Source organism: Jaculus jaculus, chromosome 13 (assembly GCF_020740685.1).
Source record: "Jaculus jaculus isolate mJacJac1 chromosome 13, mJacJac1.mat.Y.cur, whole genome shotgun sequence".
Lineage (NCBI taxonomy): Eukaryota > Metazoa > Chordata > Mammalia > Rodentia > Dipodidae > Jaculus > Jaculus jaculus.
Window position 1 is genome coordinate 70,265,307 of NC_059114.1, and position 18,548 is coordinate 70,283,854.

The 18,548-nt window shown below is 40.5% G+C and overlaps 1 protein-coding gene across 1 annotated transcript in view; it reads left to right on the forward strand.

The window, feature by feature from the left end:
• Nup155 (nucleoporin 155) overlaps nt 1–18,548 on the forward strand; it is a 61,107-nt gene that overhangs the window by 21,632 nt on the left and 20,927 nt on the right. The window contains exons 13-22 of the mRNA XM_045132763.1: nt 320–490; nt 2,793–2,903; nt 4,761–4,855; nt 6,444–6,532; nt 7,515–7,577; nt 8,059–8,206; nt 10,884–10,950; nt 12,094–12,209; nt 14,245–14,342; nt 17,600–17,730. Of these exons, the coding sequence (XP_044988698.1) occupies nt 320–490; nt 2,793–2,903; nt 4,761–4,855; nt 6,444–6,532; nt 7,515–7,577; nt 8,059–8,206; nt 10,884–10,950; nt 12,094–12,209; nt 14,245–14,342; nt 17,600–17,730 (1,089 nt within the window). The remainder of the gene's footprint in view (nt 1–319; nt 491–2,792; nt 2,904–4,760; nt 4,856–6,443; nt 6,533–7,514; nt 7,578–8,058; nt 8,207–10,883; nt 10,951–12,093; nt 12,210–14,244; nt 14,343–17,599; nt 17,731–18,548) is intronic.

An 18,548-nucleotide genomic window follows, 5' to 3' on the forward strand; every position in this document is an offset into this window, starting at 1 on the left:
CAGCTTCTTCTGCCATTGTGGAACTTCCCCTGGATGTGTACGCTTCAATAACTATCCTTTCCTCCATAACTGTGCCTGAGTTGAAAGTTCATCTCAACGACATGAGGCTGTCTACTACAAACACTGTATGGTGGAGCCGGGGAGATAGCTCAGTCAGCAATATGAGGACCAGGGTTTGAGTATATTCTTGTTAGTGGTCTGTGATTGTGTCTGTATTTACTTAAAAATGCAGTCTGCTGGTTTTACTTTTCAGAAGCTTTTGCATATGCAAGTAACATCAGCAATGTGTGTATGTAAACAGTAGATTTCTTTTACATAGATGACAACTCGCGTGGATGGTCATTCTTGGGCTCTGTCTGCAATAGATGAAATAAAAATGGATAAAATAATTACACCCTTAAATAAGGACCATATTCCAATAACAGACTCACCAGTTGTTGTACAGCAGCACATGTTACCTCCAAAGAAATTTGTTCTCCTCTCAGCACAGGTATGTATATGTCCACTTACCATAGAGACAAAAGAAGCAATATTAGTGCTGTGTGTATGTGGTGCTGAACATCAAACATGTTAGACAAGTTATGTATCACTGAGCCTTACCCTAGCTTGGATATTTAGTAAGTACTCTTATTTATATTTATATATATGTATAAATATATGTGTGTGTCTATACATACATATATATATATATATATATATTTAATTTATTTGAGAGGGAGAGAGAGAATGTACATGCCGGGGCTTCTAGCCACTGCAAACTAACTCCAGACACATGTGTTATCTTGTGCTGCTTGCTTGTGTGGTTCTGGGGAATCGAACCTGGGTCCTTAGGCTTAGCAATTATGTGCCTTAACTACTAGGCCATCTTTCCAGCCCATTAATCAGTTCGCTTAATTGTCACTTAATGGAGTCAGTTTTTTTTTAAGTATTTTGGAATTTATGCTTTTTTTAGCAGTTCATTAAAGTGGAATAACCTAAGGAAAATGTACAGTAATCTCCCTTCTAGTCAGTCCCTTCTCTCCAGACACCCATAGTGTATGTCCATTCAAAAACATTAAGAATATACAATGCAAATATATTCCTAAACAAGTGGTCATATGTTCCATATGCTGTTCTGTACCTTAGCTTTTTTGGGTGAGCTAAGGTCTCACTCTAGCCCATGCTGAACTGGAATTCACTCTGTAGCCCGAGGTTGATCTAGAACTCATGGAGATTCCCTGCCTTTGCCTCCTGAGTGCTATGGTTAAAGGCATGCACTACCAGGCCCAGCTAATGTACCTAGCTTTTTACATTAAAAAAATAAATACGTTGGAGAGCTTTCTGTATCTACATATTTATTTCTGTGGAGTTGTCTATTGCATTTATAGTATCAAGGTTTAAGATCTATGTGTCAGGGACTGGAGAGATGGCTTAGCAGTTAAGGCACTTGCCTCAAAGCCTAAGGACCCAGATTCAATTCTCCAAGTCGTACATTAGCCAGATGCACATTGTGGAGCATGCATCTGAAGTGCATTTGCAGTGACTGGAAGCACTGGTGTGCCTATTCTCTCTCTTGCCTCAATTAATAAATAAGTAAATTTTTAAAAAAGATTTCTGTATCAGGCTGGAGAGATAGATCAGTAGTTAAGGTGCTTGCTTACCTGCAAAGCCTAAAAATACAAGTTTGATTTCCCAGTACCCACATAAAGCCAGATGCACAAAGTGGCGCATGCATCAGGAGTTCATTTAAAGTTGCTAGAGGCCCTGGTGTGCCCACTCTCTGTGTCTGTTTCTGTTTTCTGTCTCTCTACTTACAAATAAATAAATATATTTTTAAAAATTTACTTGAAACAGAGAGAGGAGATGAGAGAGAATGGGCGTGCCAGGGTCTCTAGCCATACTAACGAACTCCAGACACATGTGCCACCATGTGCACCATGTGCATGTGGCTTATGTGGGACCTGGAGAATCAAACCTGGACCTTAGGAATCATAAGCATGCACCTTAATTGCTAAGCCATCTCTCCAGCACCCCCCCCAAAAAAAAATTTTTTTTCAAAATATTTTTATTACTTTTGTTTTAGTTTCAGATAATTTTTTAAAATATTTATTTTTACTTATTTGAGAGTGACCAACAGAGAAAGAGGCAGAGAGAGAGAGAGAATGGGCACACTAGGGCCTGCAGCCACTGCAAACGAACCCCAGATGCATGTGACCCTGTGCATCTGGCTAACGTGGGTCCTGGAGAATTGAGCCTCGAACCGGGGTCCTTAGGCTTCACAGGCAAGCGCTTAACTGCTAAGCCATCTCTGCAGCCCTAGTTTCAAATAATTTTACTAGTTCGTCATTTGACTTTGTTTATTCAAAACTTTCCCATACATGCGTCCACAGACCCTTCCTGTCTTTCTATTTATGTCCTGGCCTGAGGTAAGAAGGCCTCTTCTGCCAGATGCTCCCGTCACGCGGTACTGTGCCTTCCCAGGTTCAAGGTAACAGGCAAGCACAGAGTGAAACTGAGTCAAAATAAATGTCCTATCATTTTACGTTGGGGGGGTAAAAACCTTTCCCATATAGACAGGTTTATTAGTCAAAATCAGTTATCTTTTAGAATTAATTTTATTTATTTATTTGCAAAAAGAGGAGGAAGGAAAGAGAAGATGGGCGTGCTGTGGCTTCTTGCCGCTGCAAGTGTATGTGCCCCTTCGTGTCTTAGCTTTATGTGGGTTCTAGCAAGTCGGACTGCAGAGCAGACTTTGCTGCAGTTCCTTTAACCGCTGAGCTGTCTCTCCATTCCCTCTTTTCCTCTCCCCTTAGGGGAGTCTTATGTTTCATAAACTTAGACCTGTAGACCAACTGAGACATCTACTTGTGAGTAATGTGGGTGGAGATGGAGAAGAGATTGAAAGATTCTTCAAATTACATCAGGTAAGTATATATTTTAAAATATTTTTATTTATTTATTTGACAGAGAGAAAGAGGGAGAGAGAGACAGAGAGAGAATGGGCGTACCAAGGCTCCAGCCACTGCAAATGAACTCCAGACACATGTGCCCCTTTGTGCATCTGGCTTACATGGGTCCTAGAGAATTGAATCTAGGTCCTTTGGCTTTGCAAACACCTTAATTGCTAAGCCATCCCTCCAGCCCCTAAGTATGTATTTTAATGTGATGCTATTTTTAAATGAAACCATGGGGGAAAGTTTAAATTTCATGTAAGGTGAGAGTAAAATTCTGTAAAAAACACGTGATAAGTGGTCTTTCTTTCATTACCTATATTACTATATGTGTACTAACATTTGAAGGCCAAATTAAGCAAATCTTCAGACTTTTATTTCCTAATACTGACAATTTCTATTAAACTTCATTACTGAGAATGTGATATTCAAGTTATATAATAAATGCTGTTTTTGTTTTTGGAGGTAGGGTTTCACTCTAGCTCAGGCTGACCTTGAACTCATGGTGATCCTCCTACCTGTGCCTCCCAAGTGCTGGAATTAAAGGCCACCATGCCTGGCCTTAATAAATGTAATTTTTATTAAAACAATCAGGTATCACATGTATAAGCAAGTGTGTGTGTATCCATGCAAGCCCACCAAATGACCCAACAAAAAACACAATATGACAATAGATCCTTGAACTCACTGGGCTTCAGTTACTGATTTTGTATTTCTTTATTTATTTGAGAGAGAGAGAGTGAGAATGGGTGCACAAGGGCTTCTAGCCACTGTAAATTGCCTCCAGATACATGCACCACCTTGTGCATTTGGCTTACATGGCTCCTGGGGAATTGAGCCTGGGACCTTTGGCTTTGCCGACATGTGCCTTAACCACTAAGCATTGTCTCCAGCCCTCTTTTCTTTTTAATGTAAACTGTATACTACTTTATAGTAGTATGTCATAAATATTGGTATATACCAAACTCTTAAACTCATATTTAGCATATGATAGATATTCAATAATTGTTAGCTCTTACTCCTATTTTATCTTTTTTTTTTAAATTTATTTTTATTTATTTATTAGAGACAGAGAGAGGGAGAGAGAAAGCAAGCTTGCCAGGGCCTCCAACCACTGTAAACAAATGCATGCTCTACCATGTGTATCTGGCTTATGTGTAGCCTGGATAATCAAGCCTGGGTCCTTAGGCTTCACAGACAAATGCCTTAATATTTAAGCCATCTATCACACCCTATCTTTAGCTTTCAAATGTGGAAAGCTTATGGGAAGACAGAAGCTAAATCAAAATCTCAAAGAGAAAGCATCCTTTCTAGTACTTGTGTTAAACATTAAAATCTGAATTGTTGTTGGGCATAGTGGTTCATACCTTTAATCCCAGCACGCAGGAGGCAGAGGTAATAGGATTGCTGTGGGTTCAATGCCACCTTGTTACTACATAATGAATTCCAGGTTAGCCTGGGCTAGATAAGTCCCTAACTCCAAAAAAAATAATAATAATAAAATAAAATCTGAATTGTTTCCTTTTTTATTTTTTACTTTATTTATTTGTTTGGTTTTTTGAGGCACAGTTGCTCTACCCCAGGCTGACCTGTAATTCAGTATGTAGTCTCAGGGTGGCCTCGAACTCACAGTGATCCTCCTACCTCTGCCTCCTGAGTGCTGGGATTAAAGCCATGTGCTACCACACCAGGCTTGGTTACATTTTATTTCATTTTGTCCGCAGTTATCTATTATACATTTGCTTTGTAGTAGACAGATCTATACATTGGGTATAACAAAATGTTTAATGTGTTTGTTTAATACAGAATTTTTTTTTTTTTTTTTTACAGGAAGACCAGGCTTGTGCAACTTGCCTTATCCTTGCTTGTTCCACTTCTGCCTGTGACAGAGAAGTGTCTGCCTGGGCTACTCGGGCTTTCTTTAGGTAGTTACCAGGTTTTCTTGTAGTAGTGCACTTTGGGAGGGGACCAGGCAGGTCTGGGGATAAATCCAGGGCTTTACACATGCTGAGAAAGTACTGCATCCCTGACCTGTACACTCAGCTCCACAAGGCTATCAAATACTCCTCCCCTCCCATTCACTTCCTCTTCTATCCTCCCATTTACTTCTTCCTTCCTTTTTTTTTTTTTTCTTTTTTTTTTTGAGGTAGGGTCTCACTCTAGCCCAGGCTGACATGGAATTCACTATGTATTCTCAGGGTGGCCTCAAACTCATGGCGATCCTCCTACTTCTGCCTCCGGAGTCCTGGGATTAAAGGTGTGTGCCACTGTGCCTGGCTCTCCATTCACCCTTTCTTTCCCTCCCTTCCTTCCTTCTTCCTTTCTTCTTTCATGTGTGACTAAGAGTTAATCCTAGATCTGCTGATCTACCCCTTGACACTTTTTTCAGTTTTGATTTTTGTTGGGTTCTTTTTGTTTGCTTGTTTTCGAGGTAAACTCACAGCAAACCTCCTGCCTCAGCCTCCTGAGTGCAGAGATTAAAGGTGTGTGTCACCATGCCTAGTCCTGGCAACTTGTTTATGATGGTCTTAGTGTGCACCACTAGCCAAGATGCCATGAGTGCTGGTACTCAACCTGCTTTTTACTCAGTTCTGCAAGCCATGCCATGGAAAGGAGCCACTCACGTTAGGGTGTGTGTTCCCACCTCATGTAGAATGTTACTGACATGCAGAGACAATTGTGTCCTAAGTGATTTTAGACCCTTCAAAGTTGGCATTGTAGTATAGACCATGATACTTGCTTTAGCTTTTCATGTGTGTGTGTATTTGGGGGTACACATATATGTGGAGATCAGGGGCAGTCTCAGGTGTCATCTGGTGTACATATGTGTACACACTATGTTTCTGGGGATTGAACTCATATCTCAGACCTTCTCGGGCCCTTATACTTGCATAAGCATTTATAGCTGTTGAGCCACTTCCCCAGCCCTTCCGTATAGTCATCTACCAGACGTTTCTCTGTTCCTCTCTCTCCCTCTAACAGTACCAGTTTCTGTGCAATCTCATTGGTACTGAGGGATTCTGAATCATATTAAAGAAACTTGGAATCAGACCTGTCTTTCAGTTTTTGCCGTGCTTGGGTTCAAACCCAGGTCCTACCACATAGTAGGAATACCACTGAGCTATGCCCCCAGCACTCAATAAAGGTTGTTGCTTTGTTTTTGATAACATCTGGCTAGCAATTTGTGCTTAATTTTTAAAAAATATTTTTATTTATTTATTTGCAAGCAGAGAGAGAGAGCAAGAGTGTGCTAGGGCTTCTAACTTTAATTATGTATTCCACATTTTATTAGAAGTTAGCCAGTGCACTTACAACTTTGCCAGGTAGCAGTTTCAAGTCAACATCTATTGAGTGACAGTTGTGTCTGCTGAACCACATTTCACTGTCAGAGCCATACATTAAACTCCAATGTTGCAAGCATTTACTTGGAAACCAAGCATGACTAGGAACAGTGCCAGCTTTAAAGCATGAAGATTTACTCACCAAACTCAGTTTCTGTCATCACACATATAGGTATGGTGGTGAAGCTCAGATGAGATTTCCAGCTACTCTTCCCACTCCGAGTAATGTGGGACCTATCTTGGGATCTCCTGTCTATGCTAGTGAGTATGAAACATTGAAATGAAACTTCGTAATAATTTGACTTTTAGAAATGTGTGGCAATAAATAGCCTTTCATTGTTTTCTTCCCACTCTGTTGTTGATGGTGACTAAGTCTTATTGTGACTTAAAAGTGATGACTGGGCTGGGCGTGGTGGAGCACACTTTTAATCCCAGCACTCGGGAGGCAGAGGTAGGAGGATCATCATGAGTTCAAGGCCACCCTGAGACTCCATGGTGAATTCCAGGTCAGCCTAAGCTAGAGTGAGACCCTACCTCAAAAAAAAAAAAAAAAAAAAAAAGTGACCACAGGGCTGGAGAGATGGCCTAGCAGTTAAAGCGCTCCATGTTCTCTCTCCAGATCCCACGTTAGTTATGCACAAAAATGAGGCAAACACAAGGTCGCACATGCCCACTAGGTGGCACAATCGTCTGTCATTCGATTGTAGTGGCTGAGGCCCTGGTGTGCCAGTTCTCTTCTCTCTCCTCTCTCTTGCACACACTCTCTAAAAGAAAATTTAAATCTAAATTTAAAAAGTAGCCAGGTGTGGTGGCACACCTTTAGAATCCAGCACGCAGGAGGCAGAAGTAGGAAGATAACTGAGCGGCCACCCTGAGAATACATAGGGAATTCCAAGTCAGCCTGAGCTAGAATGAGATCCTACCTTGAAAAAAAAAAATTTTTAAAGTGATGACATTAATACTGAGTCTTTGCTGTTTGCCAGGAAGGAAAATTGGATGTAGCTAATAGTATTTACTGAATGCAAATTGAAAGAGTTGAATAGTTTAGGAACACTCCCAAATCCACATGTTCCCAGGTATGGATTGTTTGGCAATTAGTGGGAAGTAAGGTGATCCTTATTCTTGGGTATCGTAGGTAATGCTGCTCCTCACTCATGCTTCTAGTTTCTGTTCTGTGTGGACCAGATTTAAAGTATGGGTAACCTATAGTTACAAATCTGTATAAAGTTCTTTCTTCTTACAGGTTCCCCTGTTCCTGGTGGTAGCCCCTACCCAAACCCATCCTTTCTGGGGACACCATCTCATGGTATTTATGTCTTTTCTTTATTTTGGCTCACTGCTATTATTCATTTTGTAAATCTAGAATTGTGAATTCTTATCTTTAATGTTTAGTGTGAGAAGATATTAACCCATCCTGTTGCTTTAAAAACAAAATGTCACTTAATAGAATTGACATCTAAACAAGTGATGGGATCTCTCCATGAGCACACTATGTAGAAACCCTCTAACAGTGTGTAGAAATCCTGTCGTTTGGGGATGGGAATTTAACTGGACTATCAAATCAGTATAATTAGGTTTGTTTCATTTCAATGTTAGGAGCAATATTCGGTCTCATTTTGCATTGCTAATATGTGAGAACCCATCCAAGTCTTTGTCTTATCAAACAAAACCAAATAACCTATCTGTTTGATTATTTTTGTAAATTTGTCACCTTTATGTCCAGATATAATAAATGTGGATGACTGACAATTTTGGGATTTGTTTCTAAGAGACTTCTATGTGTACAGGTGTTCATCCTCCTGCTATGTCCACTCCACTGTGTGCTGTGGGAAACCCAGCAACACAAGCCACAAGTCTCAGCTGCATGACAGGACCAGAGATTGTATACTCAGGAAAACACAATGGCATTTGCATTTACTTTTCTCGAATTGTAGGGTAAGATTTTCATAGAAGTCTTAACTATTAGGGTATCATATATATGCATACTTTTAGTTTATGCTCATTCACTGATAAGATTGATTTCTGTTATTCAGCCTTTTTGATGATTTTATTAGGATGTATTTATTATAATAATTATACATAGTGGGGTTAATTATAATATTTCCTTCATATAAAATGTATTTTGATCATATTTGCCATCCCTTGTTACCTTACTTTTTGCCCTACTCCTCCTGCTGATTACCTCGCTCCACCTAGTTAGTCCCCCTTTTCCTTTCATGTGGTGGTGTCTTTGTTTTGTTTTGTTTCTCTGTGTCATAGTGAGCTTCAGTGGGGTTGCTTACGGGAGCATGGACACCTTACCCATGGCTGTGCCACTGAAGAAAATATCCCCTAGCCATCAACTGCATAGATACCCTCAGTGAGGGCTGGGGACTTGCAAGCTCCCCCCGTGTTACGACAGCATATTCACAGGTCTGCTCTTGTACTGCTGCTGTGAGTTCAAGAGTTCTACACTGGTGTTATGTCCAAAGTCTAGTATCCACACCAGTCCCCTCTTGTTCCAGATTTTAGTCTTTTCACTCTTTCTTGCACAATGTTCCCTGAATCTTTTTAAAATTTTTATTTATTTGAAAGAGAGAGAGAGAGAGAGAGAAGCAGAGATACAGAGAATGGGCACACTAGGGCCTCCAGCTGCTGCAAATGAACTCCAGGCACATGTTGTGCCTCCTTGTGCATCTGGCTTACGTGGGTCCTGGAGAATTGAACCTAGGTCCTTTGGCTTTATAGGCAAGTGCCTTAACCACTAAGCCATTTCCCCAACCCTTTTTAAAATTTATTTATTGTTGACAACTTCCATTATTACAGACAATAAACCATAATTTCCTACCCCCCCCTTCCCCTTCACAACTCCACTTTTCATATCTCTTCACCCTCGCAATTAGTCTCTCTTTTATTTTGATGTCATCATCTTTTCCTCCTATTATGATGGTCGTGTGTAGGTAGTTTCAGGCACTGTGAGGTCATGGTTATATGGGCCATTTTGTGTCTGGAGGAGCACATTGTTATGAGTCCTACCCTTCCTTTGGCTCCTACATTCTTTCCGCCACCTCTTCTGCAATGGACCCTGAGCCGTGAAAGGTGTAGTAGAGATGTGTTAGTGCTGAGCACTCCTCTCTTACTTCTATTCAGCACTAGGTGCCCTTTGAGTCATCCCAGAGGTCACTGGCCATCTGAAAAGAGAAGCTTCTCTAACCAAAAGAGAGAGTAGCATTAATATATGGGCATGGATGTTAGGAGAAGTGCTGCTGGGCGTGGTGGCGCACGCCTTTAATCCCAGCACTCGGGAGGCAGAGGTAGGAGGATCGCCGTGAGTTCAAGGCCACCCTGAGACTCCATAGTGAATTCCAGGTCAGCCTGAGCTAGAGTGAGACCCTACCTCAAAAAAACAAAAAAGAGAGAGAGAGAGAGAAGTGCTTACTGGGCAGTTTGGTGAGCATAATTTATGCATGTAACTGCACAGCAGCAGACATTGCACCTTGAGTCTTGAAGGGAGAGAGATGATGTCCCATTTATGGCTGAGCATTTAGCTGTACTCTTGTCACTTGGACCAGTCACAAATCTCCAAAGTCACTGCTTCATCTGTATTCACCACTGTTTCATTTCTGCATATATACATACATATTAAGATAGAGTTACAAAGCTCCCCATGACTTGGTGGCATGTGTGTGTATGTCAGCTGAGCACTTCTGGGTTTACTCAGCTCACTCATGTATATGCAGCCAGATATGAAGGTAGAAAAAGCTCCACTTATCTTGTTTAGTCTTTCATAGCTTAAAGGAGTGTTTGCTCACCAGTGTAACATGGTGGCCGATAATAACTCTGTAATTCTTCACTTGTTGTTCACACTTAGAACAGCAAGGGTTAGTCACTTCTGAGGGGGAAAAAAAAAAAAAAGCTTTCAAAACCTCTCAACTGCTGTGCTGTGAACTATCACCCATTTTCTTCCTTCTTCTGACAGAGGGAAGTTCAAGGTCAACCTGGGCTTAAAAGATGGGAAAATTAATTCCATCTCTTTAGTGGAAAGGAATGGGTAGGAGGGAGAGGTAACTGCAAAATCCCTTTATAAATTCGTAGTTCTAATGCTTTTGTTCTTTAGCAAATTTTATTATTGGGAATGATTGAAATTCTTCCTGTTTTTTTTTTTTTTTTCATATTTCTAGGTAACAGTAAAGGTTAAATGAATCCACTAAGGTTTTTGTTGTTGTTTATTTGTTTTCTTCTGTTTTTTGAGGTAGGCTCTTGCTCAAGCCCAGGGTGACCTGAAATTCACTATGTAGTCTCAAGGTGGCCTCTAACTCACAGTGATCCTCCTACCTTTGCTGCCCAAGTGTTGGGATTAAAGGTGTGCACCACCACGCTCAGCTTTTTTTAAAGTAGGATTTCAATCTAGCCCAAGCTGGCCTAGAACTCTCTATGTAGTCTTAGGCTGGCCTTGAACTCAGAGCGATTTTCCTACTTCTGCCTTTCTAGTGCTAGGAATAAAGGCATATAGCACAATGCCTGGGTTAAAACTAAATAAAGCTACTGTGTTTCTACAGGAAGGAAATAATTATATGTTTTAATGGTTTTTATTCATTTATGGCATAAGCATTAATACATTTTTGTTGTTCAGGAATATTTGGGATGCTAGCTTAGTTGTGGAAAGAGTATTCAAGACTGGCAACAGAGAGATCACTGCAGTAAGTGTGTTTGTATTTATTTTATTTTTTAATATTTATTTATTTTTGAGAGAGAGAAAAAGAGGCAGATAGAGAATAGACATGCCTGGGCCACTCCAAATGAACTTCAGATGCTTGTGCCACCTTGTATATCTGGTTCTGTGTGAGTACTGGAAAATCAAACCCAGGTCCTGAGGCTTTGCAGGCAAATGTCTTAACCATGGGACCATCTAGCAAGTGTGTTTATTACCTCCTTGTATGTATGTAATCTCTTATTAGTATCAATGGGGAGATTTCCTAGTGTTGGTAACCCCTATAGATATGTATGTTCTTGTCTAAACACTGCCCAACACTCTAGCTTAGGTCTTATCACAAAAGCTTATTAACGGTGAGGTCATAATTAAACTTTTAGCTTTTCAAAGTCTCTTACTTACTGAAATATGAGATGAATAAGGGTGCCGAGAGGTTATCAGTGCTGATATGTAATATCACTGTGTGCTGTGGCTTATGCTTGAGTCTGTATGCATGATACTGTGGAAGCCTGCACTGCCTACCCTCTGTTCATGTACTTACGTACTTCTCAGATCAGACTGCTTAAGAAAGCATCCCAGAGGACTTTGTGTTAGCATCATTAGGCTGTTTTTGTTGTTGTTTTGTTTGTTTGGTTTTTCTCAAGGTTGGCTCTCACTCTAGCCCAGGCTGACCTAGAAGTCACTATGTAGTCTGAGGCTCGCCCGAACCCAGCGATCCTCCTACCTCCTACTTCTGCCTCCCAAGTGCTGGGACTAAAGGCATGCCTGGCTATCATTCTTTTAAAATCATATATATATATTTATGTATGAGAGAGGGAGAGGGCATACCAGGACCTTCAGCTGCTGCAAAGAACCTTCAGATGTATGTGCTACCCTGTGCATCTGGCTTACGTGGCTCCTGTAGTTTGAACTTGGGTCCTTTGGCTTTGCAGGCAAGCACCTTAACTGCTAAGCCATCTCTGCAGCCCCAAAATAAATTTTAATAACTGCTTGTAACTGAGAGAGAACTCTAAACAAAAATGAAAACATAAAATGAATATTGTATATTCAAAAATGATTATGTAGAGTGTGTGCTTTGTATATGTGCACATTTTTAATAGTTTTAAACTTGAAACTTGTTCCATTCTAACAGATTGAAAGTAGTGTACCCTCCCAACTTCTGGAATCAGTGCTACAAGAACTAAAAGGTCTTCAGGAATTTCTAGACAGGAATTCCCAGTTTTCAGGAGGACCACTAGGCAATCCAAAGTAAGAATAGCTTATTATTTTTTAATTTTTTCTGTGTAAGAATGGAGCTTTTTTGTTGTTGTTGTTTTGTTTTGTTGTGATTAGTTAGTGACTTTTAATCATTTGGTTCATTTAATCTTATTTTTAGTTGCTGTCAATAAGAAATTTGCTTTAAAAAAAATCCAAATGTTGGCATTGTCCAGAAAAAGTTAAAAGGTTTATTTATAATGGTTATAAAAGTGAAGTGTTGAAACTTGTTCACTGAAACATTTTAACTTATATTAATGCTTTACATCCCAGCATTTATATTAAAAATTCACACAGAAGTCAAAAGGGAGAAACTGCCAGTCCCTGATTCCTGTCCCCTAGTTTTCCAGTTGCAATTATATACTTAGGTACCTTGGGAATGAAATGTTTCCTGTCATAATGGACTCTTTTTTTTTTTAATATTTTATTTCTTTCTTTATTTGAGAGAGGGGTGGGGGGAGAGGCAGAGAGAAAGAGAATGGTCGTGCCAGGACCTATAGCCATTGCAAACGAACTCCAGATGCATGTGCCCCCTTGTGCATCTGGCTTATAAGGGTCCTGGGGAATCAAATCAAGTTCCTTAGGCTTCGTAGGCAAACACCTTAACCACTAAGCCGTTTCCCCAGCCCTCATAGTGGATTCTTAAGCTCGCTCTCCACGTGTGGAGCATGCTAGCTAGATGTCTTTGGGCATAATTATTACATGTTTGGGGTAGCACAGGATATCTTCGAAAATGCCAACCAGATAGGCCTCATTTGCCTTCTGCAAAGCACCAGTAGCTGCACTTTGAAAGCACAGATCTGTTTTGAAGTCCTGAGCAATTTCTTGCACCAGACGCTGGAAAGGCAGTTTGTGAATCAAGAATTCTGTGAACTTCTGATAGCATCTAATTTCATGGAATGCCTCAGCACCAGGCCTGTAACAATGAGGTTTCCCTTCCAGAAGAGGGTGCACTCTTGCGATCAGCTTTTATAGCCACTTGTTTAAAGTGCACTTAACCACCAGTGGATTTGTGGGCCGTCTGCTTTGTACAAGCCATGGTATGAAGACCTCCTTACCTTCCCCCTTTCCCTACTCTATAGCTGCAAGCTTGGCGAGCTAGAGGTGGTGCTGGTGGTAGAACTCTGGTAGCAGATGCGAAGACAATTGTTTTTTTGTTGGGGTGGGGATTCAAGGTAGGGTCTCTAGCCCAGGCTGACCTGGATTCACTATGTATTCTCAGGCTGGCCTCAAACTCACAGACATCCTCCTACCTCTGCCTCTCAAGTGCTAGGATTAAAGGAACATGCTACCATGCCCAGCCTTTCAAGATTTATTTTTTGGTGCAGACAATTCTTGATCTTATTTTAAATATCATCTATTCAAACTAAGACATTTTCTTTCTAACCATGATATTTTTATGAGACTGATACATGCCTGCTATGTTATAACTATATTTTTAATTCCAAAACTTATGTGACTTTTTAAAAATTTTTAACATGTTTATTTGAGAGAGCAAATGAGCTTGTCAGGTGCTCTTGGCACTGCAAACAAACTCCAGGAATGTGCATCTGGCTTTATGTGAGGACTAGAGAATCAAACCCAGGCCGTCAGGCTTTGCAAGCAAGTGCCTTTAACCACTAAACCGTCTCTCTACCTTGACAGTTTTTCCTTTCTTCTGGCAACTAATACTTGTGGTTGTACTTTTCACAGTCTTTTAAATACATTTTTTAAATATATTATTTATTTGATAGAAAACAAGTAGATAGAGAATGGGTGCACCAGGGCCTCCAGTACTGCATACAAACTGCAGATATTTGCACCACTTTGTGCGTCTGGCTTTGCATGGGTACTGAGGAATTGAACTCATGTCATTAGGCTTTGCAGACCAGCACCTTAACTGTACCTTAACCGCTAAGCCATCTATCCAGTCCTGAATACATCTTTAAAAAAAAAAAAACAGACTTATATACTTGGTTCAATTGTGTGGTATCTGAACTACATCTCAGTCACACTGTTTTGCACACACACTTTGTAATTTCTGTTTCAGTACTACTGCCAAAGTGCAACAGAGGCTAATAGGATTCATGCGTCCTGAGAATGGGAATACACAGCAAATGCAGCAGGAGCTGCAGAGGAAGTTTCATGGTAACTTACTTCTTTTTTAAAAATATATTTTATTTGTGTATTTATTTGAGAGAGAGAATGGGTGTACCAGGGCATCTAGCCACAGCAAATGAACTCTAGATACTTGCACCATCATGTGTATGTTTACGTGGGTACTGGGGAATCAAACCTGGATCCTTAGGCTTTACAGGCAAGCACTTTAATTGCTGAGCCATCTTTCCAGCCCTAATTGTAATTTTTTATTTGCATTTCCTTAGTGGTTAGTGATAACACTTTTATGAAACTGAATATAAGTGTCAGGCATGGTGGCATACACTTTTCATTCTAGTACTAGGTAGGCAGAAGTAGGAGGATGCCGAGAGTTCAAGGCTACTCTGAGACTATATAGTCAAATTCAGGTCAGGCTGGGCTAGAGCAAGACCTTTTGAAAAACAAAACCAAAAAGTATACATACATACATACATATGCACATACACAAACGCATATATATGTTTGAATAAAATATGATTTTATTTTATGTTTATTTAAATGCTAATAAAGGAAGTGGAACTGCATGGTTCTCCTGATTAGTTATTCTGGAGTTGACTTAGGATAGTTCTAGTTCTTTTGTTGTTGTTTTTTTTTTTTCCTTTTCTTTTTTCTTTTTCCTCTTCAAAGTAGGGTTTCACTCTGGCCCAGGCTGACCTGGGATTCACTATGTAGTCTCAGGGTGTCCTCAAACTCACTTCAATTGTGTAGTGTCTGAACTACATCTCATTCACACTGTTTTGCACACACGCATTGTAATTTCTGCTTCAGTACTATTGCCAAAGTGCAACAGAGGCTAATAGGATTCATGCGTCCTTAGAATGGGAATACACAGCAAATGCAGCAGGAGCTGTAGTGTAATTGAAATCCTCCTACCTCTGCCTCCCAAGTACTGGGATATAAGGTGTGTGCCACCACACCCGGCTTAAATATATATATATATATTTTAACTTATTTACTTGAGACATAGAGAGACAAAGAAGGTGGGCACACCAGGCCCTCCAAATGCTGTAAACGAACTCCTGTGACTCTGGTTTACATGGGTACTGGGGGAATCGAACCTGGGTCCTTTGGCTTTGCAGGCAAGTAACTTTACCACTAACCCATCCCTCTAGCCCTTTTATTAAAAGTTATTTTATTTGTTTATTTTTATTTCAGAGAAGGAGAGAGAGAATGGGTGCATCAGGGCCTTCAGCCACTGTAAACAAGCTCCAGACGCATGCAACACCTTGTAATCTGGCTTATGTGGGTCTTGGGGAATTGAACCTGGGTCCTTTTGCCTTATAGGCAAACACTTTAATGGCTAAGTCTTCTCTCCAGCTCATGACTTAGAATAATTTGGCTAAAATTTTTTCTGCTACTCAGTTTTTTCTGTTTTTTTTTTTTTTTTTTTTTTTTTTTTTTTTTTTTTTTTTTCCTTTCTTGTTTTCTGTTGTTAAGAAACAGTAATTTTGAATGACGGAATTTCTTTAGTTCTTAAAAACCCTGCCATTTACTTATGTCCCAAGCTACTTCCCTGACTGCTGGCCTTTTTTCTATTCACTATTTTGTAGCTTATTTTCAGAACTGTTGATAGTACTTCATTAAAGGTTTGAGCTTATTACCAAGCTTGGGTGAGGATTTTTTTTTCACATGGGAGTATTCAAGTTGCTTGCAGTTGACTCTTTGAAAGACTTAGAATAGATTGGTCATGTCTACAAAAGTCCTTAAAGCTACCAGTCTTTTTTGTAGGTTTTTGTTGTTGTTTGTTTTTCAAGGTAGGGTCTCACTTTAACCCAAGCTGACCTGGAATTCACTATGTAGTGTCAGGGTAGCCTTGAACTCATGCTGATCCTCCTACCTCTTCCTCTTGAGTGCTGGCCTTAAAGGCCTGAACCACCACGTCTGGCTAAAGCTACCAGTTTTGCTTCTGGGTATACATCACCAAAGGTCTTCCTCATGTCTACATTTTAAATTATGACACAGATGTTGTGGTCTGCTCAGTTGTGTTGTAATTTGTTCCGTGATGCCGAGGATCAGAGGACCTCATACAAGCTAGCTCTGTACCACTGAATTAGCCCCAAACCCACTCACGTGTTTAAAATCATTTATAATTGGAACAGAATTTCCTGAATGAGGGCTGGAGTTGGCTTAGTAGTTAAGAGATGCTTGCCTGTGAAGGCTAAGGACCAATGTTCAACTCTCCAGATCCCATTTTAAGCCAGGTGCACGTAAGTGAGGCAGATGCCAGGTCGCACATGTCCACTAGGTGGCACAAATATCTGGAGTTCAATTGAAGTGGCTGTGGCCCTCTCTTTCAAATAAAACATCCTGAGCCGGGTATGGTGGTACATGCCTTAGTCCCAGCACTTGGGAAGCAGAGGTAGGAGGATTGCCATGAGTTTGAGGCTACCCTGAGACTACATAGTGAATTCCAGGTCAGCCTAGGGCAGAGTGAGATCCAACCTCGAAAAAAAAAATCCTGAATGAGCTATTGTGATATTTTCCTCCTTTTTACTCTATTTCCTATTTAAAGGATGGAGGAAATTTATCATGACTGACTAACTTGCTTCATGACTCATCAGTACATATTCTATTGATCCAGAGTCTGAGAAACTGAGTCCTGGAGAACCTTGACTATGCCTTCCAAGAGAGTCTTTTAAGTATAAGGAGTTAAATTGTGGTGTACTTACATAATGAAATACTTGGGAAAAACACGGGAATTTTGTTTTGTTGTGATTTTTCTTTTTTTTTTTTTTTTTGTTTTTTTTTTTTGTTTTGTTTTGTTTTTCGAGGTAGGGTCTCACTCTAGCCCAGGCTGACCTGGAATTCACTATGGAGTCTCAGGGTGGCCTCGAACTCACGGCAATCCTCCTACCTCTGCCTCCCGAGTGCTGGGATTAAAGGCGTGCGCCACCACGCCCGGCTGTTGTGATTTTTCAAGGTAGTCTGTCTTGCTTTACTTTAGGCTGACCTGGAATTCACTACATAGTTTCAGGATGGCCTTGAACTCCCAGCAATCCTCCTACCTCTGCCTCCCAAGTGTTGTGATTAAAGGCGTGCACCACCCCACCCTGCTCATGGGAATATTTTTATGTGTAAATACACAAACACACAGACACACATATATAGTTAACTTTAATTGTAAAAAAAATCATGAACAACCAGTGATTTTTGATACCTATGCTGGGGGCAAGAAATTTCAACTTTACCTAAGAAAACTTTCTAAACTGTACCATTGTATAACTTCATTGTTTGTATTTTGTCATTAGAGGCTCAACTGAGTGAAAAAGTTTCTCTTCAGGCAATCCAGCAGTTGGTTAGAAAATCATACCAAGCTCTGGCTTTATGGAAACTTCTTTGTGAACATCAATTTTCTGTCATTGTGGGAGAACTTCAGAAGGTAAGTTCTTTGTCCTCTAGAGTTAAGGAGAGAGTTGGCATACGGGGGCTTCTTGCCACTGCAAACGAATCGAAGCCATCAGGCTTTGCAGGCAAGCACCTTTAACCACTGAGCCATTAAACCAGCCTATTTTGGTTTTTAAAATACATTATTATTAAATTATATTTATTGAGGGAAGTACAGAGCCAATGACAGGCACCCACGTAGTTAGAGATCCTACATGTAGGGCCTGGGAAAACCACAGAAAGAATACAAAGTTCAAGCTCCTGCCATATGGGGATATGGAGGGGATAAAGAACCCATGTGGAAAGTAAGGGTTAGGGGAGCCTCCCCTTGTGGGAAAAACTCACCCACAGCTGGAAGTTCCCACGTGGTCAGAGAGCATGCCCTCCCCTTGTAAAGGTATTTATAACCTTATATTGGTGGGCTGGCTTCTGGCTTGGGTGAACCAGTGGACAGCTGGTTAATTAGGGCTAGGGGCTGTCTCAGGAAGAGGCTAATCCTCACACCAAGTTCCAGGGGCTGAACTTAACCAACCACAATGTTTAAATCTTATGAAAGACCTCCTGCCAGGACGGGTCTTGGTTATTTGTGGAAAAACAGGCCTAGGGAACTAGGCAAGAGATCAGAAGTCAGATCATCTTTGATACTGAGCAAGTACAGACTTGCCTGCCTTTTTTACTTTCAGGAGTTCAGTCATCCTAACTGTACTCTCTGTCATTCCCCCCTCATGAACAGACACTAACTGCTACTAGACGAAAGGGGATGACGACGTAAGATCTTGAACTATTTCCCATTGAACAAGGGTATCGAAATAC